This window comes from Telmatherina bonti (assembly GCF_933228915.1).
Source record: "Telmatherina bonti genome assembly, chromosome: 2".
NCBI classification, from domain to species: domain Eukaryota; kingdom Metazoa; phylum Chordata; class Actinopteri; order Atheriniformes; family Telmatherinidae; genus Telmatherina; species Telmatherina bonti.
The window spans coordinates 43,091,434-43,107,444 of NC_136620.1; the positions used below are offsets into that span (position 1 = coordinate 43,091,434).

Genomic DNA, 16,011 nt, shown 5'->3' on the forward strand with positions numbered 1-16,011 from the left:
GGCCCACCTCTGCACCTTTAGTAGTGGGACGGAAACTGGTGACCAGGCAGTAAACCAGTACGTCCCATCAGGTGTAGGAACAGGCTGAACAGTCGGTGTCAATCTGTCAGCAGATAAATGTTCTGCTCTTTTCCAAAGCGACTTACATATAAAATATTAAAACAAAATATGTTCAAAACCGGCCCTGCGATGGACTGGCGAGCTGTCCAGGGTGTACCCTGCCTGTCGCCCAAAGCCAGCTGGGATAGGCTCCAGCTTCCCCGCGACCCTGAATTGGAATAAGCGGTTTAGAAAATGAATGAATGAATGTTCAAAACCACAGACTATTTGGCAATTTTTATTGTTCAGATCATAAAAAGACATCAGATATATATATATATATATATGAAAAAAAATAAAAATGTCAAATATTTCATTCTCTGACCCAGGAAAAATACTTTCTTATAACTGTAATCATCATCAATCTGATTCATCAAATCAAAATAATCATTTAATTTTTAATAATTGGTGATATCAGTAAGGTAGCTGTGTCTGGTAAGACAATAATATGACAGTGGAGACTGACGTGAAAATATCTTATATTCTCTGCAGTAAATTTCTCAGAGGGACTCTAGGTTAGCCTGAACTCCGGGAAACGTTTTGGTTGGCCATTTTTATTGCCTCACAACAAACGACGATGGAGCCTGAAAAACGTTAAGATCTAAAGCTCGTTTCTTTTCTCTTCTGAGCCCCAAAACCATCATAAATTGGTTTTAAATGGTTTAAACCAACCTAAACTAAAGGATGGAGCCTGTCGGAGAGGACGAAGCGGACATTATAAAGCTGAAATCCATCAGAGGTTATAAAACTTTCCCGGTGCCGCAGAACGACAGGGTGAGAATAAAACCTCCACACTTTTAAACATGTTGGTTTATTTACGTTTGTTTCTTTACATGCATTGTTTAGTTACGTGCAGGTGAAGTGGGACACGGTTTAACAGCGTTTAATTAAACTCTGTAGTCAATTTAAAAGAAGAAAAACGGTAAATCTCCAAACTGGACCTGGTTCCAGGCAAAATGTTGCTCACTTCGATTTAATCTCATAATTATCCTAAATTCTTTTATTAATAAGTTGTTTTGAATATGACTGAAGCTGAAATACATGTTCACTTATATACGTAAAACAAACGAGGAAATTAGTTTTATTCATTATGTTTGAATATTTTTTCTCATCAGCTGAAAGAAGTAAAAAAAAACAAAAACAAAAAAAAACAAAACCTTAAGACAGAAAAAGATTTGATGCCACAACGATGACTATAAATGAACGAAGAATATGAATATTAATGAAATTATTTAGGTGCTATAAATGTAAATGTTCTCAGAACAAGATAAAAATATATAAATACTTAAGTTAAAAAAGAGAATTATAGTAAAAAGGCACTAAATGCAACAAACTGGGAACCACTGAAACCAGTTTTAAGGGTTAGTTTATTTTTCAGCAGTCCTATTATACACCGCCTACCTGCTTCGGATGGTTTCGTAATGTCATTAAAAATAAAAACATCACCCAAGCTGGTTTCACGCCTTGTTTTTATGACATAAATGTCAGGACTGTTAGCTGACGTGATAAACTGGGTTTCAGTTCGGGAGCTGCAGAAGCGTCCGAGAGTTTGAGAAGCTCAACCGAATAGGAGAAGGAACGTACGGCATCGTGTGTGAGTGTTTTCCCCTGCTTAACATGTCGGTTTCATTACAGATTCAGCAAATAAACATGTTCTCTCCTGGCTTTAGACCGAGCCCGTGACACCAAGTCGGATGAGATTGTAGCGCTGAAGAAGGTCCGCATGGACAAAGAGAAAGACGGTGAGACGTTAACAGGGTTCACGCCGCTGCTGTGACGCCTTTTCTCATTTTTCAGGTGTTATAAAAATGTCCAAAATCTGTTTTTTTCTGTCAGGGATCCCCATCAGTAGCCTGAGAGAGATTACGCTGCTGCTGAGGCTGCGGCACGCCAACATTGTGGAGCTGAAAGAAGTGGTCGTGGGCAGCCATCTTGAGAGGTACAACACATTTATTTACACTTGGATGGTGAAACATCAGCAGGTAACACAACAGGTAACACATCAGGTAACTCAGTAGGTAACACATCAGGTAACAACACAGCAGGTAACACAGCAGGTAACAACACAGCAGGTAACACATCAGGTAACACAGCAGGTAACAACACAACAGGTAACACATCAGGTAACAACACAGCAGGTAACAACACAACAGGTAACACATCAGGTAACAACACAGCAGGTAACAGCAGGTAACAACACAGCAGGTAACACATCAGGTAACAACACAACAGGTAACGCATCAGGTAACAACACAGCAGGTAACACATCAGGTAACAACACAGCAGGTAACACATCAGGTAACAACACAACAGGTAACAACACAACAGGTAACACAGCAGGTAACAACACAGCAGGTAACACATCAGGTAACAACACAACAGGTAACACAGCAGGTAACAACACAACAGGTAACAGCAGGTAACAACACAGCAGGTAACACATCAGGTAACAACACAGCAGGTAACACATCAGGTAACAACACAACAGGTAACACATCAGGTAACAACACAACAGGTAACACATCAGGTAACAACACAACAGGTAACACAGCAGGTAACAACACAGCAGGTAACACATCAGGTAACAACACAACAGGTAACACAGCAGGTAACACAGCAGGTAACAACACAGCAGGTAACAACACAACAGGTAACAACACAGCAGGTAACAACACAGCAGGTAACACATCAGGTAACAACACAGCAGGTAACGCATCAGGTAACAACACAGCAGGTAACGCATCAGGTAACAACACAGCAGGTAACACAGCAGGTAACAACACAACAGGTAACAACACAACAGGTAACAGCAGGTAACACAGCAGGTAACAACACAACAGGTAACAACACAGCAGGTAACACATCAACAGGTAACACAGCAGGTAACAACACAACAGGTAACACAGCAGGTAACAACACATCAGGTAACAACACAACAGGTAACACAGCAAGTAACACATCAGGTAACAACACAGCAGGTAACAACACAACAGGTAACACAGCAGGTAACACATCAGGTAACAACACATCAGGTAACAACACAACAGGTAACACATCAGGTAACACAACAGGTAACAACACAACAGGTAACACAACAGGTAACAACACAACAGGTAACACAGCAGGTAACAACACAACAGGTAACAACACATCAGGTAACACAACAGGTAACACAGCAGGTAACAACACAGCAGGTAACACAGCAGGTAACACATCAGGTAACAACACAACAGGTAACACAACAGGTAACACAGCAGGTAACAACACAACAGGTAACACAGCAGGTAACACAACAGGTAACACAGCAGGTAACAACACAACAGGTAACAACACAGCAGGTAACACAGCAGGTAACACAGCAGGTAACAACACAACAGGTAACACAGCAGGTAACACATCAGGTAACAACACAACAGGTAACACAGCAGGTAACACATCAGGTAACAACACAACAGGTAACACATCAGGTAACACATCAGGTAGCACATCAGGTAACACAGCACGTAACACATCAGGTAACAATACAACAGGTAACACAGCAGGTAACACATCAGGTAACAACACAGCAGGTAACACAGCAGGTAACAACACAACAGGTAACACAGCAGGTAACACAGCAGGTAACACATGTAACAACACAATAGGTAACACAGCAGGTAACAACACAACAGGTAACACAGCAGGTAACAACACAACAGGTAACACAGCAGGTAACACATCAGGTAACAACACAGCAGGTAACAACACAACAGGTAACAACACAACAGGTAACACATCAGGTAACACATCAGGTAACAACACAACAGGTAACACATCAGGTAACAACACAACAGCTAACACAGCAGGTAACACATCAGGTAACAACACATCAGGTAACAACACAACAGGTAACACAACAGGTAACACAGCAGGTAACAACACAACAGGTAACACAGCAGGTAACACATCAGGTAACAACACAGCAGGTAACACATCAGGTAACACAGCAGGTAACAACACATCAGGTAACACAGCAGGTAACACAACAGGTAACAACACAGCAGGTAACACATCAGGTAACAACACAACAGGTAACACAGCACGTAACAACACATCAGGTAACAACACAACAGGTAACACATCAGGTAACACATCAGGTAAAAACACATCAGGTAACAACACATCAGGTAACAACACAACAGGTAACACATCAGGTAACAACACATCAGGTAACACATCAGGTAACAACACAGCAGGTAACAACACAACAGGTAACACAGCAGGTAACACATCAGGTAACAACACAACAGGTAACACGTCAGGTAACAACATAGCAGGTAACACATCAGGTAACAACACAACAGGTAACACAACAGGTAACACAGCAGGTAACAACACAACAGGTAACACATCAGGTAACAACACAACAGTTAACACAGCAGGTAACAACACAACAGGTAACACATCAGGTAACAACACAACAGGTAACACATCAGGTAAGAACACAGCAGGTAACGCATCAGGTAACAACACAGCAGGTAACACATCAGGTAACAACACAGCAGGTAACAACACATCAGGTAACACAGCAGGTAACAACACAGCAGGTAACAACACAACAGGTAACAACACAGCAGGTAACACAGCAGGTAACAACACAGCAGGTAACACATCAACAGGTAACACATCAGGTAACAACACAGCAGGTAACAACACAACAGGTAACACAGCAGGTAACACATCAGGTAACAACACAACAGGTAACACAGCAGGTAACAACACAACAGGTAACACAGCAGGTAAGAACACAGCAGGTAACACAGCAGGTAACACATCAGGTAACAACACAACAGGTAACACAGCAGGTAACAACACAACAGGTAACAACACAGCAGGTAACACAGCAGGTAACACATCAGGTAACAACACAGCAGGTAACACATCAGGTAACAACACAACAGGTAACAACACAGCAGGTAACACATCAACAGGTAACACAGCAGGTAACAACACAACAGGTAACACAGCACGTAACACATCAGGTAACAACACATCAGGTAACACATCAGGTAACAACACAACAGGTAACAGCACGTAACACATCAGGTAACAACACATCAGGTAACAACACAACAGGTAACAACACAGCAGGTAACACAGCAGGTAACAACACATCAGGTAACAACACAACAGGTAACACAGCACGTAACAGCACGTAACACATCAGGTAACAACACAACAGGTAACACATCAGGTAACAACACAACAGGTAACAACACATCAGGTAACAACACAGCAGGTAACACATCAGGTAACACAGCACGTAACACATCAGGTAACACAACAGGTAACACATCAGGTAACAACACAACAGGTAACACATCAGGTAACAACACAACAGGTAACAACACAGCAGGTAACACAGCAGGTAACAACACATCAGGTAACAACACAACAGGTAACACAACAGGTAACACAGCAGGTAACACATCTGGTAACAACACAATAGGTAACACATCAGGTAACAACACAACAGGTAACACAGCAGGTAACAACACAACAGGTAACAACGTAACAGGTAACACAGCAGGTAACACATCAGGTAACAACACAACAGGTAACACAGCACGTAACACATCAGGTAACAACACATCAGGTAACAACACAACAGGTAACACAGCACGTAACACATCAGGTAACAACACAACAGGTAACACAGCACGTAACACAACAGGTAACAACACATCAGGTAACAACACAGCAGGTAACACAGCAGGTAACAACACAACAGGTAACAACACAGCAGGTAACAACACAACAGGTAACACATCAGGTAACAACACAACAGGTAACACAGCAGGTAACACATCAGGTAACAACACAGCACGTAACACATCAGGTAACAACACAACAGGTAACACATCAGGTAACAACACAACAGGTAACACAGCAGGTAACAACACAACAGGTAACACAGCAGGTAACAACACAACAGGTAACACAGCACGTAACACAGCACGTAACACATCAGGTAAAAACACATCAGGTAACAACACAACAGGTAACACATCAGGTAACACATCAGGTAACAACACAGCAGGTAACAACACAACAGGTAACACATAAGGTAACAACACAACAGGTAACACAGCAGGTAACAACACAACAGGTAACACGTCAGGTAACAACACAGCAGGTAACACATCAGGTAACACAACAGGTAACACAGCAGGTAACAACACAACAGGTAACACAGCACGTAACACATCAGGTAACAACACATCAGGTAACACATCAGGTAACAACACAACAGGTAACACAGCACGTAACACATCAGGTAACAACACAACAGGTAACAACACATCAGGTAACAACACAACAGGTAACAACACAACAGGTAACAACACAACAGGTAACAACACAACAGGTAACACAGCACGTAACACAGCACGTAACACATCAGGTAACAACACATCAGGTAACAACACAACAGGTAACACAGCAGGTAACAACACAACAGGTAACAACACAGCAGGTAACACAGCAGGTAACAACACAGCAGGTAACACAGCAGGTAACAACACAGCAGGTAACACATCAACAGGTAACACAGCAGGTAACAACACAACAGGTAACACAGCACGTAACACATCAGGTAACAACACATCAGGTAACACATCAGGTAACAACACAACAGGTAACAACACAACAGGTAACACAGCAGGTAACAACACAACAGGTAACAACACATCAGGTAACAACACAACAGGTAACAACACAACAGGTAACAACACAGCAGGTAACACAGCAGGTAACAACACATCAGGTAACAACACAACAGGTAACAGCACGTAACACAGCACGTAACACATCAGGTAACAACACAACAGGTAACACATCAGGTAACAACACAACAGGTAACAACACATCAGGTAACACAACAGGTAACACAGCACGTAACACATCAGGTAACAACACAGCAGGTAACACATCAGGTAACACAACAGGTAACACATCAGGTAACAACACAACAGGTAACACAACAGGTAACAACACAGCAGGTAACAACGTAACAGGTAACACAGCAGGTAACACATCAGGTAACAACACAACAGGTAACACAGCACGTAACACATCAGGTAACAACACAACAGGTAACAACACAACAGGTAACACCACAACAGGTAACACAGCACGTAACACATCAGGTAACAACACAACAGGTAACACAGCACGTAACACAACAGGTAACAACACATCAGGTAACAACACAGCAGGTAACACAGCAGGTAACAACACAACAGGTAACAACACAGCAGGTAACACATCAGGTAACAACACAACAGGTAACAACACAGCAGGTAACACATCAACAGGTAACACAGCAGGTAACAACGTAACAGGTAACACAGCAGGTAACACATCAGGTAACAACACAACAGGTAACAGCACGTAACACATCAGGTAACAACACAACAGGTAACAACACAACAGGTAACACAGCACGTAACACATCAGGTAACAACACAACAGGTAACACAGCACGTAACACAACAGGTAACAACACATCAGGTAACAACACAGCAGGTAACACAGCAGGTAACAACACAACAGGTAACAACACAGCAGGTAACAACACAGCAGGTAACACATCAGGTAACAACACAACAGGTAACAACACAGCAGGTAACACATCAACAGGTAACACAGCAGGTAACAACACAACAGGTAACACAGCACGTAACACATCAGGTAACAACACATCAGGTAACAACACAACAGGTAACAGCACGTAACACCACAACAGGTAACAACACATCAGGTAACAACACAACAGGTAACAACACAACAGGTAACAACACAGCAGGTAACACATCAGGTAACAACACAGCAGGTAACACATCAGGTAACAACACAACAGGTAACACATCAGGTAACACAACAGGTAACACATCAGGTAACAACACAACAGGTAACACAACAGGTAACAACACAGCAGGTAACAACGTAACAGGTAACACAGCAGGTAACACATCAGGTAACACAGCACGTAACACATCAGGTAACAACACAACAGGTAACACCACAACAGGTAACACAGCACGTAACACATCAGGTAACAACACAACAGGTAACACAGCACGTAACACAACAGGTAACAACACATCAGGTAACAACACAGCAGGTAACACAGCAGGTAACAACACAACAGGTAACAACACATCAGGTAACAACACAACAGGTAACAACACAGCAGGTAACACATCAACAGGTAACACAGCAGGTAACAACGTAACAGGTAACACAGCAGGTAACACATCAGGTAACAACACAACAGGTAACACAGCACGTAACACAACAGGTAACAACACAACAGGTAACACCACAACAGGTAACACAGCACGTAACACATCAGGTAACAACACAACAGGTAACACAGCACGTAACACAACAGGTAACAACACATCAGGTAACAACACAGCAGGTAACACAGCAGGTAACAACACAACAGGTAACAACACAGCAGGTAACACATCAGGTAACAACACAACAGGTAACAACACAGCAGGTAACACATCAACAGGTAACACAGCAGGTAACAACGTAACAGGTAACACAGCAGGTAACACATCAGGTAACAACACAACAGGTAACACAGCACGTAACACATCAGGTAACAACACAACAGGTAACAACACAACAGGTAACACCACAACAGGTAACACAGCACGTAACACATCAGGTAACAACACAACAGGTAACACAGCACGTAACAACAGGTAACAACACATCAGGTAACAACACAGCAGGTAACAACACAACAGGTAACAACACAGCAGGTAACAACACAGCAGGTAACACATCAGGTAACAACACAACAGGTAACAACACAGCAGGTAACACATCAACAGGTAACACAGCAGGTAACAACACAACAGGTAACACAGCACGTAACACATCAGGTAACAACACATCAGGTAACAACACAACAGGTAACACAGCACGTAACACCACAACAGGTAACAACACATCAGGTAACAACACAACAGGTAACAACACATCAGGTAACAACACAGCAGGTAACAACACAGCAGGTAACAACACAGCAGGTAACACATCAGGTAACACAACAGGTAACACATCAGGTAACAACACAACAGGTAACAACACAGCAGGTAACAACGTAACAGGTAACACAGCAGGTAACACATCAGGTAACAACACAACAGGTAACACAGCACGTAACACATCAGGTAACAACACAACAGGTAACACCACAACAGGTAACACAGCACGTAACACATCAGGTAACAACACAACAGGTAACACAGCACGTAACACAACAGGTAACAACACATCAGGTAACAACACAGCAGGTAACACAGCAGGTAACAACACAACAGGTAACAACACAGCAGGTAACACATCAGGTAACAACACAACAGGTAACAACACAGCAGGTAACACATCAACAGGTAACACAGCAGGTAACAACGTAACAGGTAACACAGCAGGTAACACAGCAGGTAACAACACAGCAGGTAACACATCAACAGGTAACACAGCAGGTAACAACACAACAGGTAACAACACAACAGGTAACACAGCACGTAACACATCAGGTAACAACACAACAGGTAACAACACAACAGGTAACAACACATCAGGTAACAACACAGCAGGTAACACATCAGGTAACAACACAGCAGGTAACACATCAGGTAACAACACAACAGGTAACACATCAGGTAACACAGCACGTAACACATCAGGTAACACAACAGGTAACACATCAGGTAACAACACAACAGGTAACAACACAGCAGGTAACACAGCAGGTAACAACACATCAGGTAACAACACAACAGGTAACACAGCACGTAACACATCAGGTAACAACACATCAGGTAACAACACAACAGGTAACACATCAGGTAACAACACAACAGGTAACAACACATCAGGTAACAACACATCAGGTAACACAGCACGTAACACATCAGGTAACAACACAGCAGGTAACACATCAGGTAACAACACAACAGGTAACACATCAGGTAACAGCACGTAACACATCAGGTAACACAACAGGTAACACATCAGGTAACAACACAACAGGTAACAACACAGCAGGTAACACAGCAGGTAACAACACATCAGGTAACAACACAACAGGTAACACATCAGGTAACAACACAACAGGTAACACAGCAGGTAACAACACAACAGGTAACACAACAGCAGGTAACAACGTAACAGGTAACACAGCAGGTAACACATCAGGTAACAACACAACAGGTAACACAGCACGTAACACATCAGGTAACAACACAACAGGTAACACATCAGGTAACAACACAACAGGTAACACAGCACGTAACACATCAGGTAACAACACAACAGGTAACACAGCACGTAACACAACAGGTAACAACACATCAGGTAACAACACAGCAGGTAACAACACAACAGGTAACACATCAGGTAACAACACAACAGGTAACACATCAGGTAACACATCAGGTAACAAGTCAGCACGTAACACATCAGGTAACAACACAACAGGTAACACAGCAGGTAACAACACAACACGTAACACAGCACGTAACACATCAGGTAAAAACACATCAGGTAACAACACATCAGGTAACAACACAACAGGTAACACATCAGGTAACACCACAGCAGGTAACAACACAACAGGTAACACATAAGGTAACAACACAACAGGTAACACAGCAGGTAACACATCAGGTAACAACACAACAGGTAACACATCAGGTAACACATCAGGTAACAAGTCAGCACGTAACACATCAGGTAACAACACAACAGGTAACACAGCAGGTAACAACACAACACGTAACACAGCACGTAACACATCAGGTAAAAACACATCAGGTAACAACACATCAGGTAACAACACAACAGGTAACACATCAGGTAACACCACAGCAGGTAACAACACAACAGGTAACACATAAGGTAACAACACAACAGGTAACACAGCAGGTAACACATCAGGTAACAACACAACAGGTAACACGTCAGGTAACAACACAGCAGGTAACACATCAGGTAACAACACAACAGGTAACACAGCAGGTAACAACACAACAGGTAACACAGCACGTAACACATCAGGTAACAACACAACAGGTAACACAGCACGTAACACATCAGGTAACAACACATCAGGTAACAACACAACAGGTAACAACACAACAGGTAACAACACATCAGGTAACACAGCACGTAACACAGCACGTAACACATCAGGTAACAACACATCAGGTAACAACACAACAGGTAACAACACAACAGGTAACAACACAGCAGGTAACACAGCAGGTAACACATCAGGTAACAACACAGCAGGTAACACATCAGGTAACAACACAGCAGGTAACACATCAACAGGTAACACAGCAGGTAACAACACAACAGGTAACAACACAACAGGTAACACAGCAAGTAACACATCAGGTAACAACACAACAGGTAACAACACATCAGGTAACAACACAACAGGTAACAACACAACAGGTAACAACACAGCAGGTAACAACACAGCAGGTAACACAGCAGGTAACAACACATCAGGTAACAACACAACAGGTAACACAGCACGTAACACATCAGGTAACAACACATCAGGTAACAACACAACAGGTAACAACACAACAGGTAACACATCAGGTAACAACACAACAGGTAACAACACATCAGGTAACACAACAGGTAACACAGCACGTAACACATCAGGTAACAACACAGCAGGTAACACATCAGGTAACAACACAACAGGTAACACATCAGGTAACACATCAGGTAACAACACAACAGGTAACAACACAGCAGGTAACACAGCAGGTAACACAACAGGTAACACAACAGGTAACACAGCAGGTAACACATCAGGTAACAACACAATAGGTAACACATCAGGTAACACAACAGGTAACACAACAGGTAACAACACAGCAGGTAACAACGTAACAGGTAACACAGCAGGTAACACATCAGGTAACAACACAACAGGTAACACAGCACGTAACACATCAGGTAACAACACAACAGGTAACACCACAACAGGTAACACAGCACGTAACACATCAGGTAACAACACAACAGGTAACACAGCACGTAACACAACAGGTAACAACACAGCAGGTAACAACACAACAGGTAACAACACAGCAGGTAACAACACAACAGGTAACAACACAACAGGTAACACATCAGGTAACAACACAACAGGTAACACAGCAGGTAACACATCAGGTAACAACACAGCACGTAACACATCAGGTAACAACACAACAGGTAACACAGCAGGTAACAACACAACAGGTAACACAGCACGTAACACATCAGGTAAAAACATATCAGGTAACAACACATCAGGTAACAACACAACAGGTAACACATCAGGTAACACATCAGGTAACAACACAGCAGGTAACAACACAACAGGTAACACATAAGGTAACAACAACAGGTAACACAGCAGGTAACACATCAGGTAACAACACAACAGGTAACACGTCAGGTAACAACACATCAGGTAACAACACAACAGGTAACACAACAGGTAACACAGCAGGTAACAACACAGCAGGTAACAACACACAGGTAACACATCAGGTAACAACACAACAGGTAACACATCAGGTAACACATCAGGTAACAACACAACAGTTAACACAGCAGGTAACAACACAACAGGTAACACATCAGGTAAGAACACAGCAGGTAACGCATCAGGTAACAACACAGCAGGTAACAACACATCAGGTAACAGCAGGTAACAACACAGCAGGTAACAACACAACAGGTAACAACACAGCAGGTAACACAGCAGGTAACAACACAGCAGGTAACACATCAACAGGTAACACAGCAGGTAACAACACAGCAGGTAACAACACAACAGGTAAGACAGCAGGTAACACATCAGGTAACAACACTACAGGTAACAACACAACAGGTAACACAGCAGGTAACAACACAACAGGTAACACAGCAGGTAACAACACAGCAGGTAACAACACAACAGGTAACACAGCAGGTAACACAGCAGGTAACAACACAGCAGGTAACACATCAGGTAACAACACAACAGGTAACACAGCAGGTAACAACACAACAGGTAACACAGCACGTAACAACACAACAGGTAACAACACATCAGGTAACAACACAACAGGTAACAACACAACAGGTAACAACACAGCAGGTAATACATCAGGTAACAACACAACAGGTAACACAGCACGTAACACATCAGGCAACAACACATCAGGTAACAACACAACAGGTAACAACACAACAGGTAACACATCAGGTAACAACACATCAGGTAACAACACATCAGGTAACAACACTACAGGTAACAACACAACAGGTAACACAGCACGTAACACATCAGGTAACAACACAGCAGGTAACACATCAGGTAACAACACATCAGGTAACAACACAACAGGTAACACAGCAGGTAACACATCAGGTAACACAACAGGTAACACATCAGGTAACAACACAACAGGTAACAACACATCAGGTAACAACACAACAGGTAACACATCAGGTAACAACACAACAGGTAACAACACATCAGGTAACAACACATCAGGTAACAACACTACAGGTAACAACACAACAGGTAACACAGCACGTAACACATCAGGTAACAACACAGCAGGTAACACATCAGGTAACAACACATCAGGTAACACAGCACGTAACACATCAGGTAACACAACAGGTAACACATCAGGTAACAACACAACAGGTAACAACACATCAGGTAACAACACAACAGGTAACAACACAACAGGTAACACAGCAGGTAACACATCAGGTAACAACACAATAGGTAACACATCAGGTAACAACACAACAGGTAACACAGCAGGTAACAACACAACAGGTAACACAGCAGGTAACAACACAACAGGTAACAACACATCAGGTAACACATCAGGTAACACAGCACGTAACACATCAGGTAACAACACAACAGGTAACACAGCACGTAACACAACAGGTAACAACACAGCAGGTAACACAGCAGGTAACAACACAACAGGTAACACAGCAGGTAACACATCAGGTAACAACACAGCACGTAACACATCAGGTAACAACACAACAGGTAACACATCAGGTAACAACACAACAGGTAACACATCAGGTAACACAGCAGGTAACAACACATCAGGTAACAACACAGCAGGTAACACATCAGGTAACAACACAACAGGTAACACAGCAGGTAACAACACAGCAGGTAACAACACAGCAGGTAACAACACAGCAGGTAACAACACAGCAGGTAACACATCAGGTAACACAGCAGGTAACAACACAGCAGGTAACAACACAGCAGGTAACAACACAGCAGGTAACAACACAGCAGGTAACACATCAGGTAACAACACAACAGGTAACAACACAACAGGTAACAACACAACAGGTAACACATCAGGTAACACATCAGGTAACAACACATCAGGTAACAACACAGCAGGTAAACAACACAGCAGGTAACACAACAGGTAACACAGCACGTAACACATCAGGTAACAACACATCAGGTAACAACACAGCAGGTAACACAGCAGGTAACAACACATCAGGTAACAACACAACAGGTAGCACATCAGGTAACACATCAGGTAACAACACAGCAGGTAACACAGCAGGTAACAACACAGCAGGTAACAACACAACAGGTAACAACACAACAGGTAACACAGCAGGTAACAACACAACAGGTAACACAGCAGGTAACACATCAGGTAACAACACATCAGGTAACAACACAGCAGGTAACAACACAGCAGGTAACACAGCAAGTAACACATCAGGTAACAACACATCAGGTAACAACACAACAGGTAACAACACAACAGGTAACACATCAGGTAACAACACATCAGGTAACACAGCAGGTAACACATCAGGTAACAACACAATAGGTAACACAGCAGGTAACACATCAGGTAACAACACAACAGGTAACAACACAACAGGTAACACAGCAGGTAACACATCAGGTAACACATCAGGTAACAACACAACAGGTAACACAGCAGGTAACAACACAACAGGTAACACAGCAGGTAACACATCAGGTAACAACACAACAGGTAACACAGCAGGTAACAACACATCAGGTAACAACACAACAGGTAACAACACATCAGGTAACAACACAGCAGGTAACAACACAACAGGTAACACAGCAGGTAACACATCAGGTAACAACACAACAGGTAACACATCAGGTAACACAGCAGGTAACACATCAGGTAACACAGCAGGTAACACATCAGGTAACAACACATCAGGTAACACATCAGGTAACATATCAGGTAACAACACAGCAGTTAACACATCAGGTAACACATCAGGTAACAACACATCAGGTAACAACACAACAGGTAACACAGCAGGTAACACAACAGGTAACACAGCAGGTAACACATCAGGTAACAACACATCAGGTAACAACACAGCAGGTAACAACACAGCAAGTAACAACACAGCAAGTAACACATCAGGTAACAACACAGCAGGTAACAACACATCAGGTAACAACACATCAGGTAACAACACATCAGGTAACAACACAACAGGTAACAACACAACAGGTAACACAGCAGGTAACACATCAGGTAACAACACATCAGGTAACAACACATCAGGTAACAACACAACAGGTAACAACACAACAGGTAACACATCAGGTAACAACACAGGTAACAACACAACAGGTAACACAGCAGGTAACACATCAGGTAACAACACAACAGGTAACACATCAGGTAACAACACATCAGGTAACAACACAGCAGGTAACGCATCAGGTAACAACACAACAGGTAACACAGCAGCTAAAGCCCGTTCCATCCTCCACGAGAA

The 16,011-nt window shown here is 42.6% G+C and overlaps 1 protein-coding gene across 2 annotated transcripts in view; it reads left to right on the forward strand.

Moving 5' to 3' along the window:
- The first annotated feature begins 670 nt into the window (after nt 1-670).
- cdk10 (cyclin dependent kinase 10) overlaps nt 671-16,011 on the forward strand; it is a 30,800-nt gene continuing 15,459 nt past the window's right edge. For both annotated transcript variants that reach the window (XM_079248019.1, XM_079248018.1), the window contains exons 1-4: nt 671-873; nt 1,621-1,693; nt 1,770-1,841; nt 1,936-2,038. In XM_079248019.1, coding sequence (XP_079104145.1) covers nt 784-873; nt 1,621-1,693; nt 1,770-1,841; nt 1,936-2,038 — 338 coding nt within the window. In that variant the 5' untranslated portion in view covers nt 671-783. The remainder of the gene's footprint in view (nt 874-1,620; nt 1,694-1,769; nt 1,842-1,935; nt 2,039-16,011) is intronic.